This window comes from Drosophila arizonae, chromosome X (assembly GCF_054131065.1).
Source record: "Drosophila arizonae isolate 15081-1271.41 chromosome X, UAZ_ARI_1.0, whole genome shotgun sequence".
NCBI lineage: Eukaryota > Metazoa > Arthropoda > Insecta > Diptera > Drosophilidae > Drosophila > Drosophila arizonae.
The window spans coordinates 14,519,995-14,546,537 of NC_142927.1; the positions used below are offsets into that span (position 1 = coordinate 14,519,995).

General features: G+C 37.3%; 2 protein-coding genes across 12 annotated transcripts in view; both read left to right on the forward strand.

Moving 5' to 3' along the window:
• Window positions 1-170: 170 nt before the first annotated feature.
• Chc (clathrin heavy chain) lies at window positions 171-13,234 on the forward strand. 10 transcript variants are annotated; one of them, XM_089475396.1, is made up of 8 exons: window positions 171-300; window positions 1,697-2,129; window positions 6,938-7,145; window positions 7,220-11,521; window positions 11,601-11,767; window positions 11,840-11,926; window positions 12,008-12,240; window positions 12,845-13,234. In XM_089475396.1, exons 2-8 carry the CDS (start codon window positions 2,088-2,090, stop codon window positions 12,858-12,860), a joined length of 5,055 nt encoding a protein of 1,684 aa, XP_089331522.1. In that variant the 5' UTR covers window positions 171-300; window positions 1,697-2,087; the 3' UTR covers window positions 12,861-13,234. The 10 variants fall into 10 exon arrangements, 9 of the variants coding, with proteins under 9 accessions (XP_089331522.1, XP_089331520.1, XP_017873554.1 ...); XR_016271242.1 differs by having other exon boundaries at window positions 239-421; window positions 12,008-12,614; XM_089475394.1 differs by having other exon boundaries at window positions 239-421.
• A 2,145-nt stretch (window positions 13,235-15,379) lies between these two features.
• Window positions 15,380-26,543, forward strand: part of Graf (GTPase regulator associated with FAK) — a 63,128-nt gene continuing 51,964 nt past the window's right edge. For both annotated transcript variants that reach the window (XM_018014342.2, XM_018014343.2), the window contains exons 1-2: window positions 15,380-15,582; window positions 17,163-18,019. In XM_018014342.2, coding sequence (XP_017869831.2) covers window positions 17,353-18,019 — 667 coding nt within the window. In that variant the 5' untranslated portion in view covers window positions 15,380-15,582; window positions 17,163-17,352. The remainder of the gene's footprint in view (window positions 15,583-17,162; window positions 18,020-26,543) is intronic.

Sequence of the window (26,543 nt, forward strand, 5' to 3'; positions counted from 1 at the left end):
ATTTGTGGAGCGATACTGTTAATAACGTTAGTCACGATAAATAAATTAACAGTGGATTTATTAAATTATGCGCCTAAATAAACGTCACATCGTTGTGGTATCACATAAGAAACTATATAAAATTTGGCAATTGCAGGTATAAAATGGTTATATATTCTTATATTTATTTATTCGATGTCTATCGCATGTGGCTTTGAAGGCAATCGGTTATCGCTACAATTTATTTATATCGATATATATTTGTCGTACATCCCTAGCTTGCAGTGACCAACGTCGTCTCATTCATACTTCTTTTTCAATGTAATTTTTGCTCTTTCGTGTATTTTCTAACGAATAAGAATAATGTGTTAAATGTTAAATGTGAATCGTATCGTCGTGTGTTCGTGCAGACGTGCAATTGTTAACCTACAACAATAAACTGGTACGCTTCCGCCTCCTTCGAAAAAGCAGCAAAAAAATATAGGGGAAATAACAACTTTTTGACTAGTTTGCCACTAAACAAGAAATTATATTAAATATTATATTATACGATAATGCACTTGCAAGAAATATTGGGCGAACAGGCGGCACAACACTTGCAAAGAGAAAACTGTATTTCTGAACCCAAATGTTAGTGGGCGGTGTTTTTCATGCTAACAAAACGATTTTTTTTTTGTTTATGTGGCATGCGTGTTCAAAGCAATTGCGATGCTTTGCCTTGTTATATGCGCGTAACTTTTGGGCTTTAACTATTTAGTTTGCCAAACTGCATCATCAAAGTTCTTAATATTGCTGCGTGGCAAAAATCAATGCAAAAAGTGTGTTTTATACATATGTATGTACATAGAGCAAATTTTTTTTCCACTACTTCACACGTACTTACACAAATGCGTGTGCGTGAGTATATATATATGTGTGTGTGTGTGTGTGCGTGTGTATGGGCAAACATGCAAGTGTGTCGTGTGTATGAGTAAGTGTGTCGGAGCGCAACTCAACATGGCTGACAGTGTGGTGAGCTATAAAAGAAGCAGTGGTGCTGCCTCACATTAAGACAGATGAGGGACTTACTGGGATATTGTAATTGCCTTTTATTTTCTTTTTAGGCACAATCAAAATTTATTAGAACGGCGTATTTAATATACAAGTTTGCTGTATAAGTGTATATGTGGTCACACTCATACGGCGCGCATTTTGACATTTCATTATTTGACTTTGTCATGCACCAATACTAGCGCACGAAACGACAACTCGCAGCTGTGGTGTATTTCGTTGTAACACACCACAGGGGCCGTTCTGTCACTGACTCGTACTTGTGTTATTATGTCTGTCGTCTGTCAGTGTTGTCGGCGGTGTCGATTCATTAATATTTTGTTGTATTTGCCGACAAACGGTCGTGCGCAAGTAATATGTGGAAATTCAAGTGAATAATACTACAAATAGTAAATAAATTTCTTGATTGATTCCTAATAAAAATTAGTATATAACAAGGCATTTTTTCGCTTAAATTCGGTAGTGCTTTCGAGTATCTCTCTGTACATATATATGTGTATGTGCTTGTGTTTGTGTGGGGGGATGAACGTTACGTTACGAGTTTTTTTTTTAAAAGTGCTTTAGAGGAGCCCGCTGCAGCCTCACTTTCTAGTGATAACAAAAGCAACAAATATCTTGTAGCACAATTAATTAATATACAATTTTTTTTCGTTCTTTCTTTGCGCAGTTTTTGGTGTGTCTTCACAAGCAACGCGAAACGAAATTGCTAAAAATCTAAACCGAGACGAAACAAAATAAAGAAACCAACAACAACATCAGCAACCATAACAACGAACGACCGAAAAGAAAACAAGATCAAACAGCAAAATAAAAAATTAAATAAATTAAAATAAAAACTTAAACAAAAGTCAACGTTAACGTTGACGCAGACAACAGTATTCGCATTCTCTCCCGATTTTTTTTACTAACACTCATCAAACAACAAAAAAAAGTGCGTGTGCTATCTCTCTCGAAAGAAAATAAAATAAGAACAACTATTAAACGAGACCCAAAGAACAGCATACAACAACAACAAGTCGTAACTCCCAACCAGAGAGCCAAAATAACAGGCCGTCAAGATGACGCAACCGTTACCCATACGCTTTCAAGAGCATTTACAGGTGAGTGTTTGCTTTATACTTGTTTATGGTAAGAGTATTCATATTCCCCAAATTCCATTGAATGAGGCATATAGTCAGATTCTCTAGTCTTCAGTGTGCATGGAAAAACCACTTGTTGAGACGCCCAAGCGCCGCTTAGCATATTCTTATAAGAATACATTGCACCGTGGTTGCAGTTCATGTGTGCCTGAACTAAACACATATCAAAATAAATATACTAATTATATATATGTATATGTATTTACTGAAGCACTCGATCTCGATATATTTTTATTAATACAAATTAATCAATTTGTATTATGAGAGCATTAAATTCGACTGCATTTAAATTTTATTAGGGAATAATTATCTAGCTGTGAATCACTGTCCAATATCTAAATGAAATTTGTTGGTAACAAAAAAAACTAGTCGAAAACGTTGCGCTATAGTTCGCTCACTGACTTTTCTGGCTTACGAAATGGTCGAATGAGTCACTCATGCAAGCCGGTAAACGCCTCTGCCAGCCAGCCGCGTTCCGATTGTTGACTGCCCTCCGCTTGACAGCCATCAGTATTTTTCACTCTCACGCTCTCAATTGCTGTTTCTTGTCCACTGACTTGGGTGAATGTGTTGTCGATAAACTCGTTCAGAAAAGGCGGCACTTACTCCAGTTGGAAGATTTTGCGCTCTCTCTCTCTCTTTTTCTGCTCTCTCTGTCTTTCCGTTTCGCTCAGTTTTTATCTATGGCGTGATTGCTGTTGTTTTACTGTTATAAATGCATGCAAAATGCAAACACATAACATATGCATGGTGTTATAAAAAGTATATGTATGTGTGTGTGTGTGCGTGTGTAGGTTTCAAATGAAAGAGCATGCGAAGCAGAGGCAGAGGTAGAGATAGCATTTGCTGCCGGTGACAAATGCCGGCTCATCTACGCACACATGCTCGCATATGTATATGTATGAAGTTTCAATGCATTTGTATTGGTATTGGTATATTGCTAAACCGGTTTCTCTGTAACAACGAACTTCTGGCTCTCTGTTTTTCGTTTCGGTGCAGAGGCAACGGTTGCATCGTTTAAAGTGGAATTTGTGGACCACTGCTAATATTATCTGATTTGGCCACACTATGTTAAGCAAAGGCAGGTGGTTGGAGGAGTTCAAACAAGAACAGTATGTTACGCTATTCATATGCATATATATCTACATACATACCTATGTACATATATTACTCCCACTAATCCAATGTGTTTTTCTGCTGTGGTGAAATAAACACCATGCACATACAGTGTTGCCGAAACTTTTTCAGCAAAAGTAGCAAAACCGAAGGCTGAAAGTAGCTAAAAGTAGCCAACTTTCTTCTAAAATAGCTGAAAAAGTAGCAAAAAAGAAAACAGTGCCGTTTTTTTTCATAAAAAGTCAACTTTATTAATTTAATTATTATAATATCTCATCTATGACCACCAACTCGTCATTTTCACCATTGTCGCTTTTATAATTTGCCTTTTTAAGGTAGTTGGGTGGAACGCTATACTCATAGTAAAAAAAAAAAAATAATTCTAGATAAAAAAAGTTATCGGATGAGTTATCGAAAAAATATGATGCATGCCAAATTTCAGCTGCGATGATTCCTTCTGCCCGTTACATACTTTTTCACAAAACCATTCCCATTTTCAATGGGTTCAGGGTATAAAAACTGATAAGAAATGAATTTTGCATAACATTTTAGAAAGCTTACCTATTATATATATATATTTGAAAATAGCCAGATTTGTAGCTAATAGCTGTTTGAAAATTTGTGTAGCAATCGGACTCAAGAAGTAGCCAGATCTAGCTACAAAATAGCTGATTCGGCAACACTGTGCACATATAAACACACACACACACACGCACAGATGTGCACACATAAGCCAGATTCACCACAGCAAAGCATGTTGTAACTTAGGCTTAGTTGCTCGGTGTTGTCGCTTTGATTGAATAAATCAAAGATCTTTTTTAAACCGTTTCTTCTCGTTGCCATGTCTCTATGCGAAAGAGAAGGAGAGCAACAGTGGGCACAAGTGAGATGCACAAGTAATCAGAGTAGGCACTGATATTTACAGTTACTATGAGCGTTCGTGCATGTATGCTTCTGATCATACAGACATATGTGCATACATATATACATATGTATGTATTGTCGTCAGCGAAGCGTCATTGTTAATTTCACTTGTATCCATGTCAAAATACGTACATACTTACATATCAGACGCCTAAGGGCGGCTCATTCTGCGTGATGTTGTTTATCTAATCTTTGGCCTGATTTGGCCTCGGCGTAAAGCGCTCACATAAAGTATAATATTCTATTTAACGGGCTGTTGATTTTATGCATGTTTATATATTATTGCTGAACATTGTGAGCTTAAATTAAATCTGATAAATTGCGTTAATCATTGTAGTTGAATTAAGTATATTTTTAATCTCTGCCTATCACCCATTAAAGCACTTATATATATGTATGGGGTAGCCTACTCCAAAATCGTGTTCCGTTTCATTGGCTGTCCAAGCTCTAAGCGGGGCGTATAAACTAAATTTGATTATAGAGCACGCATCAGATCTTCTTCTATACGTGTGTGTGCACATATGTATGTGTATATGCATGTGTGTGTGCGTGTCATATCTAGCATTAAGTGTGAAACGTCCATATGTTAATTTGTAATTGACACAAATAAGGTGAAAAAGCTTTGTGAAAAAAAAGTTAAATAAAATAACCGGCAGCATATGCAGGCATTAGAATATTAAATATACATTTATATTTTATTCAGCAGACATTCAATCTTTATTATTTTATTATATTTTGGTTTTACATTGTGACCCATTGTTTTTTAGTATTTTGTAGTTATTTGTGAGTGCATTTGGTCACATTGCAAATTGATTAACACAAAAAATGTACTATTTCAATGCCAAAAAATTAGACAAACAAATCGATACGCGTGCATTGACGTGTACAAACACATGCACATATGTATGTATTTGTACATACACATACAAATGCCTATACATTTTGACAATTAACGCCCCATGTTTCTTTGTTTCTCTCCCATTAGCGCTCTCTCCACCCATCTCTCTGTCTGTCTCTCTTTAGTTTAGTCAGCTTAGACTTTCTATTTGGCTTTCATTTGCTTTAGCAGTATGTGTGTTACTTAAAAATTATTTATATATATATGTTTAATATAAAATTATTAAATACAAAATATTATATATAATATTAATAATATATAATTGAAAAAAAAAAGAAGATTAATATGTGATAAAGTAAACTTGGTTAATGCAAGCCTCATATATATTTTAGAGTTTTATTTATATACTTTGATTATATTTAAAATAAATTTCTTGATGAATTGTTTGTTGTTTATTCTTTTTATTTTTGTTTATTCTTTGTTGCTGCTTTATTTATGGGGTGTATGTACCAGGCACCATTTAACTGATAATTAGGCATTTCTTGTACTTTCTTATCAGCGAAACGCGACTCAAGCGAAGCATTGCACTGAGAAATTAATTTCAAGTTGAGCTGCGATGCTCGCTTAATATAAATACTAGGCCTAATATGAATTTTTGTTTGCACAGAAAGTTAATTTATTGGAAAATTAACTTAATATGCATTTCAACAATTTGTTCACAGCAAATAGAAACATATGGCAATAAAAATGTGTTATTTATATTTATATATATTTAAAATATATTTCTATATATAAATCTAGCTCTAAATTTGTTGATCAGATTACTATTTTTATGGACACAGCTGTATGTGCATTCCGCTTATAGAACTTAGCTTAACTTTAATTGAGCTAAAGGTGATCATTATGATTATGATTATTTGATAGCTCCCAACTGATCTTAAAATACAGTTCAGCTTATGTGAGTGATATTCTTCATATCTGAAAATCGCAGAGAGAGGCGTTCACAAGCTGTTCGATTCAATTCTTGGCTTATTTCAAATGAAAGCGTATTAATAGAAATATTAAATGCTAAAACGTCATTTGATTTAATTTCTTTGCTGCATAGAGAACACATGTTTTTTGCTTGCCTTGTTGCTTTCTTCGCAATTTCTCTTTGTTGCCTTTGTTTGAGTGCATTGCATTTATACTAAATTTCCACTCGCACACAATTATACACATAAATATATTCGTATAACAGACGCCAAAAAATGTGTATATATATAAAAATTTGCTTGTATTACCGATAAAATGATCAAGATGGAGAGAGAGAGAGAGAGAGAGTGGGACTGACTGATGTGTGTGTGACTTCAAAGAGAGAGTGAGAGAGAGAGAGAGGGAGAGTGCTTTATCGATCGCAAAACCTTGAACTTTTCTCGCCGCTGTTTACACCTTAAGTATTGACCAGACGATCAACGTTTAGATTGTAGAACAAGAGGCGAATTTGCAAAGGGTTTGTTTTTTTATATACATATATATATATGCACATATATATTTAGTGTGCCAATTGCGTTTTATAGAAATGTTTTGATTTCGCTAGCAAAATAGACGAGGGTGGCACACACAGCATCATGATTAATGCTAATGATAATGCTGATCTCTTGGGTTCAGTCTCAGTGCATGCGAACGCTCACGCAAAACGTGACTAAATATCTCTCACTCTCCGATTTGCTGACTGATCTATAATCAACTAATAAATAGATAGTTCAATTTAAGCTTGAAGATCTTGAATAATAATCAAATAATCCAGTTAGTATAGATAATAATCTAGTCTAGTCTAGTCTAGATATTAGTTTATTGAAAGTCAATATGAAATGAGTATTGAATACATATTCCCCTTTGCTACTCTTTGCAGCTCACAAATGTCGGCATCAATCCGAACTCCTTCTCATTCAGCACGCTCACAATGGAGTCGGATAAGTTCATCTGTGTGCGGGAGAAGACGAACGATACCGCCCAGGTGGTCATCATTGATATGAACGACTCATCGAATCCGACGCGCCGTCCCATATCCGCGGACTCGGCCATTATGAATCCGGCTAGCAAGGTGATTGCGCTCAAAGGTAAGCAAATTCATTTCAATCGGGGACAAAATCTTGGATAATTCAACTTTGTTTCTCTATTCAATTCTGTGCAGCGCAAAAGACACTGCAGATCTTCAACATTGAGATGAAGTCGAAAATGAAGGCGCACACGATGAACGAGGATGTGGTATTCTGGAAATGGATATCGCTGAATACGCTCGCCCTGGTCACCGAGACGAGCGTCTATCACTGGTCGATGGAGGGCGATTCGATGCCACAGAAAATGTTCGATAGGCATTCCTCGCTCAATGGCTGTCAGATCATCAATTATCGTTGCAATGCCTCCCAGCAGTGGCTGCTGCTCGTTGGCATCTCGGCGCTGCCCAGCCGTGTCGCTGGCGCCATGCAACTGTATTCGGTGGAGCGCAAGGTGTCGCAAGCGATTGAGGGACATGCCGCCAGTTTTGCCACCTTCAAGATCGAGGGCAACAAGGAGCCGACCACGCTGTTCTGTTTCGCCGTGCGCACCGCAACCGGTGGCAAGCTGCACATCATTGAGGTGGGAACGCCACCGAATGGCAATCAGCCATTCCCGAAGAAGGCGGTCGATGTCTTCTTTCCGCCGGAGGCACAAAATGATTTTCCGGTTGCGATGCAAGTATCCGCCAAATACGATACCATCTATTTGATAACCAAATATGGATATATCCATTTGTACGATATGGAAACGGCCACGTGCATCTACATGAATCGCATATCGGCCGATACGATTTTTGTGACCGCACCGCACGAGGCCAGCGGCGGCATCATTGGCGTCAATCGCAAGGGCCAGGTGCTGTCCGTGACCGTCGACGAGGAACAGATCATACCCTACATCAATACGGTGCTCCAGAATCCCGATCTCGCCCTGCGCATGGCCGTGCGCAACAATTTGGCTGGCGCTGAGGATCTGTTTGTGCGCAAATTCAATAAGCTCTTTGGCGCTGGCCAATACGCCGAGGCGGCCAAGGTGGCTGCATTGGCCCCAAAAGGTATTCTACGCACACCGCAGACCATTCAACGTTTCCAGCAGGTGCAAACGCCAGCCGGTTCGACAACACCGCCGCTCTTGCAGTACTTTGGCATCCTGCTCGATCAGGGTAAACTGAATAAGTTCGAGTCGTTGGAGCTCTGTCGTCCCGTGCTCCTGCAGGGCAAGAAGCAGCTCTGCGAGAAGTGGCTGAAGGAGGAGAAGCTCGAGTGCAGCGAGGAGCTGGGTGACTTGGTGAAGACATCGGATCTAACGCTCGCTCTCTCCATCTATCTGCGCGCCAATGTGCCCAACAAGGTGATCCAATGCTTTGCCGAAACGGGCCAATTCCAGAAGATCGTGCTCTATGCCAAGAAGGTCAACTACACGCCCGACTATATATTCCTATTGCGTTCGGTGATGCGCAGCAATCCGGAGCAGGGCGCCGGCTTTGCCTCCATGCTGGTGGCCGAAGAGGAGCCGCTGGCCGACATCAATCAGATCGTGGACATCTTTATGGAGCATTCGATGGTGCAGCAATGCACCGCCTTTCTGCTGGATGCCCTCAAGCATAATCGTCCCGCCGAGGGAGCACTGCAGACGCGTCTGCTCGAAATGAATCTGTTGTCGGCACCGCAGGTGGCTGATGCCATTCTGGGCAACGCCATGTTCACCCACTACGATCGCGCCCATATCGCCCAGCTGTGCGAGAAGGCCGGCCTGCTGCAGCGCGCCCTGGAACACTATACGGATCTGTACGACATCAAGCGCGCCGTTGTCCATACGCATATGCTGAATGCCGAGTGGCTGGTCAGTTTCTTTGGCACACTCTCGGTGGAGGATTCACTGGAGTGCCTGAAGGCCATGCTCACCGCTAATCTGCGCCAGAATTTGCAGATTTGTGTGCAGATCGCCACCAAGTATCACGAGCAATTGACCACCAAGGCGCTGATTGATCTATTTGAGAGCTTCAAGAGCTACGATGGCCTGTTCTATTTCCTGAGCAGCATTGTGAACTTCTCGCAGGATCCGGAGGTGCACTTCAAGTACATACAGGCGGCCTGTAAAACCAATCAGATCAAGGAGGTGGAGCGCATCTGTCGCGAATCGAATTGCTATAATCCCGAGCGTGTCAAGAATTTCCTGAAGGAGGCCAAGCTGACTGATCAATTGCCCCTGATTATTGTCTGCGATCGTTTCGATTTCGTGCACGATCTGGTGCTCTATCTGTACCGCAACAATCTCCAGAAATATATTGAGATCTATGTGCAGAAGGTGAATCCATCACGTTTGCCGGTTGTGGTGGGCGGTCTGCTCGATGTCGATTGCAGTGAGGATATCATCAAGAACCTAATTCTCGTCGTTAAGGGTCAGTTCTCCACGGATGAGCTGGTGGAGGAGGTGGAGAAGCGTAATCGCTTGAAACTGCTGTTGCCCTGGCTGGAGTCGCGCGTCCATGAGGGCTGCGTTGAGCCGGCCACCCACAATGCCCTGGCCAAGATCTACATTGACTCGAACAACAATCCGGAGCGATTCCTCAAGGAGAATCAATACTACGACAGCCGCGTCGTCGGACGTTACTGTGAGAAGCGTGATCCGCACTTGGCCTGCGTCGCCTATGAACGGGGTCAATGCGATCGTGAACTGATCGCCGTTTGCAATGAGAATTCGCTGTTCAAGAGCGAGGCACGCTATCTGGTTGGCCGTCGCGATGCTGAGCTGTGGGCCGAGGTGCTGTCGGAGGCAAATCCCTACAAGCGTCAACTGATCGATCAGGTGGTGCAGACAGCGCTGTCGGAGACACAGGATCCCGATGATATCTCTGTTACGGTCAAGGCATTCATGACCGCCGATTTGCCCAACGAGCTGATCGAACTGCTCGAGAAGATCATCTTGGACTCGTCCGTCTTCAGCGATCATCGCAATCTTCAGAATCTGTTGATCCTGACCGCCATCAAGGCGGATCGCACTCGTGTCATGGACTACATCAATCGCTTGGACAACTACGATGCACCAGACATTGCCAACATTGCGATCAGCAATCAGCTGTACGAGGAGGCTTTCGCCATCTTCAAGAAGTTCGATGTGAACACCTCGGCCATTCAGGTGCTGATCGATCAGGTGAACAACTTGGAGCGCGCGAATGAGTTTGCCGAGCGCTGCAACGAGCCGGCCGTCTGGTCACAGCTGGCCAAGGCACAGCTGCAACAGGGCCTGGTCAAGGAGGCCATCGATTCGTACATCAAGGCCGATGATCCCAGCGCCTATATGGACGTTGTCGATGTTGCCAGCAAGGTGGAGTCCTGGGATGATCTGGTGCGCTATCTGCAAATGGCACGCAAGAAGGCACGCGAATCGTACATTGAGAGCGAATTGATCTATGCCTATGCGCGTACTGGACGCCTCGCCGATCTCGAGGAGTTCATCTCGGGCCCCAATCATGCGGACATCCAGAAGATCGGCGATCGCTGCTTCAGCGATGGCATGTACGATGCGGCCAAGCTGCTGTACAACAATGTCAGCAACTTTGCCCGTCTGGCCATTACGCTGGTCTATCTGAAGGAGTTCCAGGGCGCCGTCGACTCGGCACGCAAGGCCAATTCGACGCGCACCTGGAAGGAGGTCTGCTTCGCCTGTGTGGACGCTGAGGAGTTCCGTTTGGCGCAAATGTGCGGCCTTCATATTGTGGTGCATGCCGATGAGCTGGAGGATTTGATTAACTACTATCAGAATCGTGGCTATTTCGAGGAGTTGATTGCGCTGCTGGAATCGGCGCTGGGTCTCGAGCGCGCCCACATGGGCATGTTCAGCGAATTGGCAATACTCTACTCCAAGTTCAAGCCATCGAAGATGCGCGAGCATCTGGAGCTGTTCTGGTCGCGCGTCAATATACCCAAGGTGTTGCGTGCCGCCGAATCGGCGCATCTGTGGTCCGAGCTGGTCTTTCTCTACGACAAATATGAGGAATATGATAATGCTGTGCTCGCCATGATGGCCCATCCGACGGAGGCGTGGCGCGAGGGCCACTTCAAGGACATCATCACCAAGGTGGCCAACATTGAGCTCTACTACAAGGCAACGGAATTCTATTTGGAGTACAAGCCGCTGCTCTTGAACGACATGCTCTTGGTGCTGGCTCCACGCATGGATCACACCCGTGCCGTCAACTACTTCTCGAAGACAGGATATCTGCCGCTGGTGAAACCCTATTTGCGTTCCGTACAATCGCTGAATAACAAGGCCATCAATGAGGCTCTGAATGGTCTGCTCATCGATGAGGAGGACTACCAGGGCTTGCGCAATTCCATCGATGGATTTGACAACTTCGATACCATTGCGCTGGCGCAGAAGCTGGAGAAGCACGAGCTCACCGAATTCCGTCGCATTGCGGCCTATCTCTACAAAGGTGGGAATGGGAATATTATAATAACATCATATATCATATATAATTAATATAATATATATGTTATACTCTAAATCTACAGGCAACAATCGCTGGAAGCAGAGCGTTGAGCTATGCAAAAAGGACAAACTGTACAAGGATGCTATGGAGTATGCTGCCGAATCTGGTAAACAGGAAATTGCCGAGGAGCTGTTGGGCTGGTTCCTGGAGCGCAATGCACACGATTGCTTTGCGGCATGTCTATATCAGGTGAGACACTGGCACTGCCTCTATAAACTGTTCAATTTGTAATCTATAACATTCATCTCGTCTGCTCTAAAGTGCTACGATTTGCTGCGTCCCGATGTTATCCTGGAACTGGCATGGAAACACAAAATCATGGACTTTGCCATGCCCTACTTGATACAGGTAAAACGAAACGAAATGGCAACTACAAATCAAATAACAATTTATAATAATATGGTTGTTGTTCTGTTTGGTGTTTGGCAGGTGCTGCGCGAGTACACCACCAAGGTGGATAAACTGGAGCTGAATGAGGCGCAGCGCGAGAAGGAGGATGATACAACGGAGCATAAAAACATAATACAAATGGAGCCGCAGCTGATGATAACAGCTGGCCCAGCCATGGGCATACCCCAGCAATATGCACCAAATTATCCACCTGTTGCCGCGGCAGCAGCAGCAGCGGCAGCGGCAGGACGCAACATGGGCTATCAGTATATGTAGGCATTTAACAACATCAACAACCACAACAACCACATAATTGTAGTTGTAACATCATCAACAACAACAACAACAACATGAGCAGCCGCAACAACAACACTAAACAACAACAACAACTACTACAACTGAATGTCGCATTCATTAACCTTTTGCATGAGCGCCAAAAACGACCAATTTAACAGCAACAATACACCAACACAACAACAACACGCGTAGTGAATTATGTGTATATATTTATGTATACATATATATATATATATATACAACCACACAAATATATACATATATATAGATATTTATATATATCCATATATTTTTTTGTTCATATTGTTGAGCTACACACAAAGTTGCCTTTGACAGAAACCATAATTCGGTTAGTTGCTTGTTTTATATATATATATTTTTTTTGTAATTTATTCAACTGTAATTAAAATCTGTATCTGTATTCTAAAATCTGTTTGAACTTTTGAACAAATATTTAATTGCATTTGATTTTGTATTCATTTATTCAAAAGTTAAACTAAAACTGTATTTTTTGTTGCCTCATGCTATCTCTTTCTAATACATGGTCTCTTTCTCTTTCTATTCCCCGCTAATCAACAGGTACAAAAGCAACTAAGCGAAAGCCTAACAACAACAACAGAGCAAAAGCGCCAACAACAAAAGCTTAAAATTAAAAAAATCACATAAAAGCAAAATAAAAAAAATAAGGATGAACAAAGAAAGAAACAACAAAACACTAGTGTTCAGCTAAAGAAAATATTTAATAAAACAAAAATGGTCGTAGTTTATTATTATTATTAAAATTATTATATTTTAAGCATAAAAAATAAACAAAAAGAAATCATTTAAAAATCAAACAAAAACACAAACAACCACATACACACACACGTATAAATATATAAATATATATACATAAATGCAAAGAAAAATACAAATTAAATAAATAAAATTTATTAATTATAAATATAAAAAAATAAAAATAAAATAAAACGATACCGGAAAATTATATACACGTAAAAACAATACATAAATCACCTTTTGCAATTGGCAAACAAAAAAATAATAAAAAAAAATAAAATAAAACAAAGGAAACTTTAAAAATTTTATGAAAATGCAAAAACAGCAGGCACAGTTAATGTTTAAAATGTATTTAATTAAATAAGCAACATTTGGCAAGACGAGTAGCGAAAAACGATGTGAATTTGAAAGAAGAGAAGAGAGCGAATGGTGTAAACTAACATTCACCACACAATGCAAATTTGCCAAATCTCACCACACCACACACAAAACACACTAATTAATGCTGAAAAACTAAACGAAATTGAATAAAATTGTAATTGTTTGTATAAAAAGGAGTTGAACGAAAACACACTCACGAAACATTCTACTAATTAAAGAATTAAAGATTTTAACTTAAAGCAAATTATATTAAATTTATGTGAAAAAAAAAAATAAATAAAACAAAAAGAAACGAGCATAAAAACAAATAAAAAAATTTAAAAATAAAGCGAAAAACAAAACCATTAACGTAGCACGTTAAAAAATAATAAAATTATATATAATATATATGCATATGTATATGTTTATATGTATATGTATGTATATTAAATAATAATAAGAATGCAACGTTAACACAATTTTAAATTTAGAAATTTCTTGCGTTCCACAAAACGATCGACGATCCATACACATAAATGTATGTATATACATATATGTATATATATGTATATCCATACATATACTAGCAAACTTTCCAATTCGCATAACGAATCAAGCAAAAACATTAAGGCGAAATTCAATTCGAACTATTATTATATGCTAACGGTATATAAGCATTAATAGAAAATTAAAAAAAAATATAAAAAACAAATTACAAAAACAAAAAAAAACAGAAACATGCCACTGCAAGCATATATCCTTTATGTATGTATTTTCTATATATATTTATATATATTATTATTTTGTTATTATTTAAATTATGTTTTCTGCCCAATCGATCGACGATCGTCGTACGTAAAATATATATACATTTATATATATTCTTTGTTCTAACTCATGATTATATTTCAAATCAAAACTAGCAGTGTCACTAATTATTTCACCAACAAATTGCATTGTTTATTAAATAATTTTTTTTTATTTTTATTATTATTATTATTATTTTTTTTTTGTAATATATATGCACATACATATATATATGGATAATAATTTTTTTTTGTATGTTTGCATGTTGAGTGTATGATTTCATTTTGATATCGCTGAGCTGCGATATAATGATTATATGAATAAATAAATATATATATACCGATCATTATTGTACTATTATGATTATTATTATTATTGTCTATTAATATTATTTTGTGTAATTGCTATTATTATATACATATTGAAAATATACAAAATATAAATTACATTTAAAAATCAATTACCTGACTGGCCTTTCATTATTTCAAAATAAATAAATATGAATGATTGCTATTCAAAGATTTGAAAATTGTGGCTTTATTCCACCGTCAAATTTAAATTACTAAAGAGACATCTGGCGGCAACTACTGCAAGCTCGTTGTGTTAACATGCATGAAGAATGTTACAGAATATGTAAACGACGCTTATCGATAGCTCTGTTACATAGCATCTCTACAAACCGGCTAGTAAGTAAACAGAGTCCAAAAACAAATTTGCTGGCATCAATGTAACTACATAGTAATATTATGTCAGAAAGTCGTGATTGTTTGCTATTTAATTAACTGTTGGATTGGCATGCAACAATTTCCAACTTAAACGCATTAGGAAAAAATAGTGGCGCGCTATGTTAAAAACTACAATCAGGCAACACAATAACAGCAGCATTACAGGAGAGTAACAGCTGTACTCGTGACGTCACATATAAAATTAAATTCATTGAAATAATTTGTTTATAAGATTAACGATCTTTCGATAAAATGAACAAAAATATTACGATTATTTTCCACAGTTAGAGAGCTGCCGTTACAAAATTTTGTTAATGTATGCACCTGTCAACAGTCAAACATGACGTCAGATGTTTGTAGTTTTACGCTCTCAGAGAACGCTGAATAGCGGCTGGTGCACGGCGTAACCTTCACCGACTGTGGATGTGTGCTGTTATTTTTTTGTTGTTTTCAGATTATGTCTTGTTGGATTTTTGCCGTGAACGGACAACGACGTCGCGCGACCGACGGGCCAACAATTGCATTTTGTTGTTTTTTTTTTCGTGTGTGTGCCGCGGTGTTGCGTTTGAAATACGCGTATTTACTTGATCGCGCGTATCAAAATGGCAGCAGCAGCCGCCGCAGCAGCAGCTGAAATTATGCAATGAAGTGTGTAATTTTGTTGCTTTAATTATTTCCCACTTTTTTTCTTCACATATATATATTTTTTTTTGCATTTTTTCTCCCGTTTTGTGGAAATACACATGTGAGAAAATAAAGTTCATGTCGCACTTCTTGACCAAAAGTGCGCGCTGTATTGTGCATGTGTGTCTGTGAGAGAGTGTATATGAGCGTATGTGCAAGTTGGCAAAACTATTCAAAAAAAAAAAAAAAAAAAAAAAGAAATCTTAAATCATAAAAAAATAATATAAATATAAACAACGCAAATATGCAGTGCAATTTCAATTGTTGAAGGTGTGCGTGTTCATGTGTGTATGTGTATGTACGTCTCTGTATTGTGTATGCCGAACTGAACGCGCCTTGTAGTTGATGTCGCGCAACCAGTTTTTTTTACGTACATATTCAACAAGTTTCTGCTAAAAACGACGGCGAATGCATGTTTCTGTGTGTGTGAGTGTGCGAGTGTCAGAGTGTTTAGTGTGCGTGTGTGTGTGTATTGTATAGCTGAGCGAAATTTGATTTTTAGCAAATGAAATTAGTTGCAGCAAACGGAAACCAAAAAGTAACTGCAAACCAAAGTCAAATTGCAAGCAGCCGCAACAGCAAAAAACAAAAACCACAACAACAATAACGAAAGCAGGGCAGCAACACCAGCGGCCGCCACATAAATTTCGCTATACATTTTTGAGTTTATGCAGTGTCCGATAGTACGATCAGAATTGCAATTATTCATTTGCATTCAGCATAGAATAGAAAGTTCAATATGTAAATAAAAAACGATCGAAGTTTATTCATAAATTTCACAATTCGCGAATTTTGCTGAATTTCTATTTGCATACAAAGTATTACAACAATAGATTGTGACTACGTGCAGCGCATAAACATAATTGTGCCTTAGCGTTTTCGGCTGCGCTGCAGCAGCACTGGCAGCATCTGTGCGTGCGTGAGTGACTGAGTGAGCAAGTGAACGCGTGAGCCGCTCTTTGCGTAGCTTAGCCAGCGCACTCTCTCGCTCTTGCTTCGCTGCTCAGCTCTGCCTGCCGTTATTGTTATTGTTGTTGTTGGGTTTGCTGCTGCATTCTTCTCATATTGAGCATATGCATTTGAAAAAAAAGTTAGTACTACAAGCAATTATTTTTACTGCCTTTCCACATGTTTGTGGTTAGCTTTGCTTTGCGTGTTTTTATATTTACTTTATTTATTATTATTATTTTTTTGCTTGCTTGTGTTTTTGTTATAATAAAGACGGCAGCCGTTTGCTATTATTATTAATGTTATTGTTATTGTTTACACAGTCGCCATCTACATAACTACATGCATACATACATACATACATACATGCATATATACATACATTTATTTTTTTTATATACATTTTATATCTATGCCTAGGCTGTGTATTGTTTCATTGCACGTTTTGCTTAAATGGAAAATCCAAATTTTTTGTGTGTATTTTTTTTGGTATTATAATAATTTTATACATATACATATATACTTATTTTTTGTTATGTGTTTGTAGCATGTGCCTTGTGTGTGTGTATTAATTATAATTCCTTTTGTTTTTACAGTGCCGCAAAAAATTGTTTTGCATTTCTTTCGTTTGACAAAATCATAAAAAAGTGCAAAAAATTTAATAAATTACACAAAAAAGAACACAATTGTGCCGATTAAAAAAATAAAATAAATAAATAAATATATATATACGCATGTATATATAAATAAATATTTAATTGAATAATTTTGTTTTCGCTTAAAATTATGAAGCAGACGCAATACAAAAATAATTACAATAATAACAACATTAATAATATTAATTTTAATACAAATCTAAATACTAATGAGCCGCAGACAGCGAATACTAATAAAAAGAAATATTACAACAACAATTATAACGCAACAGCTACTAACAAACAACAACAACAACAACAGCAGCAGCAGCAGCAAAGCAACAGCGATACGGCAACAACAGCAACAACAACAGCAGCAACAGCTGCAGCAAAGAGCAAATTAAAAAACAAACACATTTACTTTGTGCGCCGTCGCTTTCGGCGCAGCAATTCATACGCCTCCCAAATCAATATCAACAACAACAACAGCAATCCTAACAGCAGCAGCATCAACAACAACATCAACAACAATATCAACAATAAGATTAAGCATAAAACAAATTTCAGCAGCAGCACAGCAGCAAAGTCAACAACAACAGCAACAATAACAGCATCAAAAGTAAAAACAAAAACAACAAAAATGGGCGGCGGCAAAGACATACGCCGCGGCCTGGAGCCCTTGGAGTTTGAGGAATGCATCGTCGATAGTCCCGAGTTTCGTGATAATTTGAATCGTCACGAAAAGGAATTGGATCACACTAGTCAACAGATCAAGCGCATTATCAAAGAGGTTAAAGATCTAATGAGTGCCGCAAAAGGTGAGTACACACACGCATACTACGTATGGTAATGGTAAACCTTTAAATGTTACACTCGCCCTCTCGCTCTTGCTCGCGCGCCTCTTCGAGCTGCTAGTGAAGCGAACGTGCGCTCTCGTGCGTGAGAATGCGCTCGCTCGCTGTGCCGCTCTGTGTTCGTGTGTGTGCTTGTATGCGTGTGTGTGTGTGTGTGTGTGTGTGTGTGTATTTGTGTGTTTGTCGATGCCTGTCAAGGTCAACCAGTAGCGCAAATAAAAGCAACAAACAATACAAAAGCAACAATTCCCAAGTAGTTATAGAAGAAAGAGGGGAGGCAAGTGAAATAGAGAACGATAAAGACAGTGAGAGGGGGAGCTGGAGAGGGAGAGCGAGCTCACATAGAATCAATTTTTAGCGTGTACATTTTAACGGCAGTTTCACTCTTTTGTACTGTTCCTCTTGTCACAGATATATGCATATCATGTGTGTGTGTGTGTGTGTGTGTGTGCAGCTAGATTTACATGCATACACATGTATGGGTATGTATGTGTGTGTAATTTATTTATCGAGAACCGATTGCATGTTTATTGTTCGGTTTTGTTGTTGTTGCACTAAAAATACAAAACAATTGCATTGCAGCAACAATAATAGCAGCAGCAGCAACAGGTGCAGCCAGGTGCTAGTAGTATGCAAATCTTTACACACACACGCACACATTGACATTTCCTATGTGTGTGTGTGTGTAGGTCTGCGTGAACATTTTCTATTTTCATAAAAACCTTTATGTCTATTGATCAAGTCAATGCGGTTTTCGAAGTTTCACAGCCTTACGATTGTGCTCAGGTGTAAATACAATGTACAGTAAACACTCGTGAAGAGCAACTGAACGTTGCTCCATAGATTTGATGTACAGGGAATTTGTTATGAAACTAAAATTAACTAAAATGAATAAATTAATTTGAAATGAGATATCTATTTTCTTAATATTTTATCAATTGTTATACCAAACCTTCTTCAGTATAACATATATGTTTGGCCCTATTTATGTGCATTTCCACCTGCATTCCACTGTCCAAAGTGGATTTGAATTGATCGAATTTATTGCCGCAGTCGATTCTCAATCAGTTCAGTGATTCACGGCTAATTTATGGCGCAGAGGTTGACCACACCCAAGTCCAAGTTCAAGTTGATTAAAAATAAGTCAATAGCGATCGTGCTTATATATATATATATGTATATATACATATATAGATTTACACTACTTAAATGTATGTGCATACAATATCGATAGACTCTGGCAATCTTATCGATGTGCAGTACAAGCATTTTTGCATACTATGGCACACGGTACTGTACCTGGGCTATCGGAACAAGGGATCGTATTGAAGTGTGTTTGGCATTTTTTTCTTTTTTGTACGATAAGCACGCCTCAAGCAGTTGACCATTTAGTTAACGTTAAGGTTAACCTTGACTACGACTAATTATGTAAGCACACAGTAATAATAAAAATGTGCCTGGCCTGCGCTATCTGACATTAATGTGGGGGGCTGTCCATTCCGATATGGATTTCGATTTCAATTTCAATTTCCCATAAGGCAACAAGTCGAGTCGCATTGACGCATTGACCATATAAAGTTAGCTCAGCTGCAAAATGTCATGTAAATACCCTGTAAGCAATACTTACTGTGTGCAATGGATGAGCTAGGCTTAAGTATACACCTGCTGTAGAATGGCTAGAAAATAATTTGATAAGGCTTTGGGAAAATGAGTAAGATTGGCTAATATACGATTTGTTTAATATTTACAGATGTTTGATACGCCTCCAGCTGGTGCATGTATATATAGTATATCAATGTTATATATATACACTAAATTAATATACTCCCTTTCAACTCGGGAATGAGTATTGAAGTAGAGTTTATACGATACGCATAATCTGATACTTTGTAATTGAAGTAAGCTCATCTTGTAAATTCTGGCAAACTACAATGTATTCGTGACAAGTGAGCTAGTTGATTAACTGACTGATTAGCTGATTGCAGTGCTGTGGCTGTAAACATATATGGCAACTCATATACAATTAATAGCTCGTGTTGCATAAACAGTGTTTGCCTGTTGCACAGTTGGCGGCAGGCAGCTCGCACACGCTTTTGAATGCCATTGAACGCATTTAAACGAAAATGCCAAAATCACAGCAAATCAAGTCCAAGTTTGTATTACTTCAACTTACTCACACACACTCACACACACACACACTCACACACACACACTCACACACACACACAGCTCAGTTTGCCTTTTGAGTACTGGTTTTGTAGCTGTTGCTCATTTGTTGTTTTCGGCTTTGTCAGCTTCATTAGCTTCATAAGGTTTGTCACCTTTTCCATGTTTGCGCCAGCAAAATAGACAGAGCGACACCCCAAGTAAATACGAATCAGGCAAGAGTCGTCTATACTGGGGGCACTCTCATAACGACTTGAAGATTCCCTATAGATGGGCAGATATATAGATATTTACTATAAGCATAGGGGAGTTATCAAAGCGTGAATTCACGTTTAAACAATATTAAAAGTTCTTAAAATTCCCTATTTACTTTGTCCAGGCAAATACTCTAGACTATTCAATGGTTAGGGTATTCATATGGTATGGTAAACATGCCATTCGCTAAATCAACATCGAGAACTCAATTCGTGTGTTTGTTTTGTAAATAGTTTGAAGCATTGATTCGAATGCTTGACTCTAGAGCTCACACCGTGTTATTGGACTTGACGAGTTGAGGTCTATATATGGGTCAATGTGACAAATTTGATTATAAAGCAACCACAAAAAAATCCAAGCAAACAAAAATAAACAGTCAAATCAGTTATATACATATATACAAATTTAGTTATCAAACGCCGAGGCTAGTTTCAAATGCAAATACCCAAAAAAAATATATATATTTATATACATATATAAAATCCAAAGCGACCTTCGGAAATTGTTCTCTTGGGCGTGGCAAAGAGTCTGAAAAGCCAGTTCTCGAAAGTGTTCTAGTTTATGGCCAAGCAAAAATAGAATAGAGTTGAGATCGGCCGTAAGCCCGAGCCATTTGCATATGAATGATTATATTATGCTGGCTTTAACAGCAGCTCATCAAAAATTATCTAACGCAATAGCAAGGCTGCTGCAGCCATTCATATCTAAAGAATTTTTAGTTGTTGAGATTCATTTCGATTTCTATATAATGGGTTAGGCTCTTTTACTCAGCTGAAATCCAGCTTAATGTAATTGCCTTCAGTTGAGTTGATCAACAATGAATAGCTGTAATCTTTTCTCTCTCCCTCCTCCTCCATTCTCTCTGTATGCAAACTGTTATTAGTCTTTATATTTGTATATATTCTCAGTTCTTGGCATAGTATCAATTCGAAATACTATATCATATAGAACTATTAAAAGTATACCGAAATAGTTTAATTACCTTGTACAAATGAAAGTCTTAAATACTTTTATATTTATTTAGGGAATGATAATTTTTATTATATATATAATATAATTCATATTTTAAAATAAAAAAAATCAAATCAAAAAAAAAAAAAAAAAAAAAAGCTGAAATAAAAAAAAAAAAAAAAAAAATAGTAATAATAAATTAAATAAAAATTAATTTGATGAAAATGAATTAAATAACCGAAAGTAAAAAAATTGAAATGAAGAAAAAGTAAAAAAATAAAAATAAATAACAAAATATATTATAATTGATTATATTATATTATAATATAGTAAATAAGATACAATAAAAAGAAAAACCTTTAATCATTGAATTCTAGGCTCTAAGCCAAGAAACTGAAATAGAATCACTTACGCATTCCAGAAAAAAAAGTTTTAAAATTGCGGAGAATAAAAAAAAAAAATAAAACAAAAAAAAAAAAAAACGTTCGTAAATAAATCTAAAATGCAGACTTTAAATCAAAAACTCAAAAATAAGTTTAGAGAAAAGTATAATAAGTACATCGCTACAGGGGGTAACCGACTGCAACATACGCATTCATAAATTTTAAGAGCTAGATAATATATACATATAAGAAAATCTATATTTTTGAATAAAATTTGTGAATCACGCCTAGGCCAGGTCAACAGAAGTCAACAGATGCAAAACTGGTAGAAGATATATTTAAGTATTTTATTCAAAAGTCTTTGGCTAATCAATATACTCCTTCTTTGAATTCACGAATCATCTAAATGCTGACGCTGAGCAATTTAATATAAATGTAAACAATATGTGCATGTAGGTATGTATGTGTGTGTGTGTCTGTGTATGTGTTGTGTATGCAAAATGTTAACGGCTTTTCAGCGCTGTGGTTATGTGTGCATAAAATTTGATCGCCTGGCTTGTTTGAAATGCGATCAATCTTTCGGCCACCAAAAGCAACAATGTTATTTTTTTTTTGGTCTTTTGGCCATATACATGCACACAACAATACACACATTTACACACACACACAAATATGTATATGCATATATATGTATTGTGATATCCGGCGCTGAAACTAAACAACGCATCGTTTTTACATTTGAATTTTGTATGAATCATTTGATTTTTTATACCCTGTAGCCAATTAAAAATGAATAAAAAACAAAAAAAAAAAAAAAAAAAAAGACTAAGCAGAGAGACAAAATATAAAAGCGAGGGTAACCATAAAGTTGCGCAATTATATGCAAAGCAAAACAGTTGACTTCAAATTGATGCTGCCGTTTTATCTGATCGAAAAGAATAATGGATATAGGTGTTTCGTTAACTGAATGCGAAATTGTTCTTAACTTCTAAAGAATTTCTTTAATATATTTATTTATTTTTGTGAGCTTAATGAAAGGAGAAGTAATTTAGAAAGACATAAAATCTAAAGTGGAGGGTATCTTTCGTTTGAGCATCATTGACTAGATTACTTTTGATTTTTTTTTTTGTTTTTATTTTTCGTTGTTGGCTTTCAGCTTGAGAAATCGGTTTTTGCCGCCCCCTGCCGCATGGCCAAGAAACCAGTTTCTGTTGGAAATGCCGCAGCTTATCAGCTACAGAGCAGCCACAACATTCTTCATCTCTCTTGCCCTCTCTCTTTCTCTCTCTCTCTCCCTGCTTTTTTCGCTTTCTTGCACTCTCTGGCTCTCTTTCACTGGCTGTCTGAGGCGAGCAAGAAAGACACGCACAGATACAAAATACAGAATAATCGATTAGCGGCGCGTAAGTTACTTTAGATAAGCCATAGAAGTGGCGGTGCTTGTTGATTGACAAGCGCTGTCCCCCTCCGCACCTCCTCTGGCCCACCCTTCGGCCCATCGCCACCATTTACACTCCCCTTGGCATATGACGCACCTTTAGCTGGCAGTCGAATTGTCTAACTGCGGGTATCGCGGCTCCGATCTCTATGAGGCCTCCCCATTGGATACTAAAATGCGTGTACGTATCTCTTTAGCCAGGCTAATCAGTGCATTAGTCGATTAACAATTACGAGATCTGCCCCCTTCCCAAATACCCCCATTTCCTAATTTCCCAATTTTCCAAGTCACTTTTACCCTTTGCTCTCTTCGCTCTGCGTTGTTGTTGTTTTTGTTTTTTGGGACTGATTTGTCAAAAGGTAATAGGTGTTTGCCCTTGGCTTCGAATACGAAAACCTGCCAAAAATCTGGCAACTGTTAATTGTGTTGAACAAGGCTACCCGCTGGGCAATACTCTACAGATTTAGAAAAGAAGTCTATTCGCATTATGAATTTGATATAAATTTCCTGAGGTATCGAAACTTAAAAATAATCGAAGAATAATGATATTCTTCTTCAAGCTTTTATATATTTGATCAAATTATCGATACATTTAGCAAAGCTAGAATTTTAGTTGAACTTTCAAGAACTCTATATAGCTTATAGTTTCAGAGTTGGCTCTGATCCCACATAAGAAGAAGCACCGTTACTTGCAGCTTGCGACGTGCGTTTGGTATCTTTTGGTCGTGCACTTTCGAGTAGAGTGCTCGGCTCTTTGTCTTCTTCTTCATTGTGTTTTTTTTTTTTGTTTGCTACCCACACCTGACAAATCGCGTATATGTGGCGTTTCTTTCGTTTTCTTTTTACCTGTTGCTTTGGCTCGGCTTTGGAGCACAGCTATCTAAAGTGTGCGACAGACACGCAAAGCGATTGTTTGGCTCATCGTTTTTTGTGAATTGGTTAATTTTGAAGGTGCCGAGAGTACCGAGAGTGCGAGTGGATATATACTCAATGTATATATACAATTATTTATTGTCTACGTATTTTTTAGCATTTGCTAGTGAAATTCATAGAGACGCGATATATTACAGCTATTAGCACTTTTCAATGAAAGTAATCGATAAATGTCTTTAGAGACATAAGCTGTGTAGACATAATTATCTTCAATCTGATAGCTATATACTAAAGATTATTGATATTTATTATGATTTATGGCTTTCAGCTGTAATCGATATGTGTGTTTATTGTCATTGATCGATACTTATCGATTTGTGAAATTATTGTGCATGTGACATGCGTAAAGTTGGCTTCAACTCTATGATTACGTAATGGAATTCTATTTTAGTTATCGATAAGACACACTTAGGCTATCATCATTAACAATCAGTCTTAAATGCGACTCGATAAGTTAGCACCTGAAAGCGAAATGCCACAGGGCAAGCCAAAGCGATTGATATTCAGTGCTTGGCAAAGAAAAGCCAGGTTAAATATTTACTCGAACGCCTGCTCCACATACAAATACAGATACGAATGCAAATGCAAACACAAGTACTTGAACACATCAATGATATATATGTATAAAAGTATAAATGTGAATATATATATATGTACATATATATATTTGTGTTTAATTTTTGCACTTATCGAATTTCGCACTTGCACAGTCGTATCACTTGAGCTTAAAGAGTTTCATTTGCCTTACGGCAGCATTATTTATGTTTCTGTCATAGCGACAAAAAGACTTTTGGTTTTTATGGCAGGTCCGCAAAAGCTTTTTGGACAAACTGTTTGCAATTTTGTATTCTGTTCTGAAACGAATAGCAAAGTAAATACACACACGGACACACACACACACACACACATGCATATAAATAATGTAATCTCATTTGAAAGATAAGATAATTACAATCTTCAACTTAACAAAGTTCTAGGCATTAAAGGCAACCCAAAACTAAATTGTGTACAACAGAATTCCATTCAAAGTGAGTCGCTTAGCTTGCCTAAAAACAACAACAACAACAACAACAATAGCAACAACAACTCGAAGAAGTAGCTTCTGCGAAGCGATAAAAAACGTTTTTTTTTTTTTTTTTTGCTTTTTACTTTTCGCCTTTGAAGTTGACAGCCAGCCAGCCCTTTACTACCAAGAAGCAAAGCCAATAACGAATTGACGAAAGCAAAAAGATGCCCAGCGAATGCGCAATGAGATTCATTTGAAGTTAAACAAATCAATGGAAATTAACAATACCAAAAGAACTTTGCAGCTGGGGCATAATTGACACGTTCAAGATCCTAAAATAGTTGAAATATCTTCCTAGCTAACAGCTTCAAATTCAGTTCAAGCTGTTAGTTTTTTTTTTTTCTCAACTAAAATATCTTCTATATAGCAGAAATTTGATTAGAAATAGACATGTCAAAAGTTTTTAATTGAAACGTAAATGAAGTATCAAATTATAGACGATTTGGTCCAGGATCCACACCATATAAAACAGATGTCAGTTCTCTAGCAGCATAAAATGTAACATTTCTGTTATATCAGATGTTATACAATGAAACACTGAAATAACCCTACGTGAGTATATAACAGTTTAGATTCCATATATGTCTAAACTTCCTTCAGTAGTATTTCTAATATACTCTTCTCACTTTGTGCTGAGCGAGTATAATAAATATAAAATTGTTTTTTAGAGCGCTGCCAAAAAACAAATGTCTTCTATAAATTCATTAAACTTTTTAAATTTTTTTCACTCTTCCTATTCGAAAACGTTTCATCTTTCTATAAAAGTCAAATAAATTCGTTAGTCAATGTTTGGCATAAAATTAGGAATTGATAGACGCTCGAGCACGCGTCGAAAGAAACAAGAAAATTTTCTAGCTTTTTTTCTTGTCTATATCTTTTTTTTTTATGCAAACTTTCTAAACATTTTACTACATTCTACATCAAAGAATATGCGAATTGATATATATTTTTTAAAAATTATTTATAGTGTTTAACAGAATTTGAAACTTGGCTAAAATCAAGATATAAATCAAAGATATATGTAATCAATCAATTTGTAGCATTTCTTTCTTATTTGTTAATAAATTGTTTACCTTAAAAAAAAAGTACAATAATAAAATCTTATAAATTACATTATGCTATTTACAATGATCTTAAAAACTTGAAATTTCTGATAAGATAGGTTTGTTGTTTCTATATTCATATTTTTGCGCTGATAATATTATTACACTTTCGATTAGATTAAAGCTCTGCCTAGACACACATATAAATATATCTCTCTATTTCTCTGAACTCGACGTCAGCTTCGCATTGTTA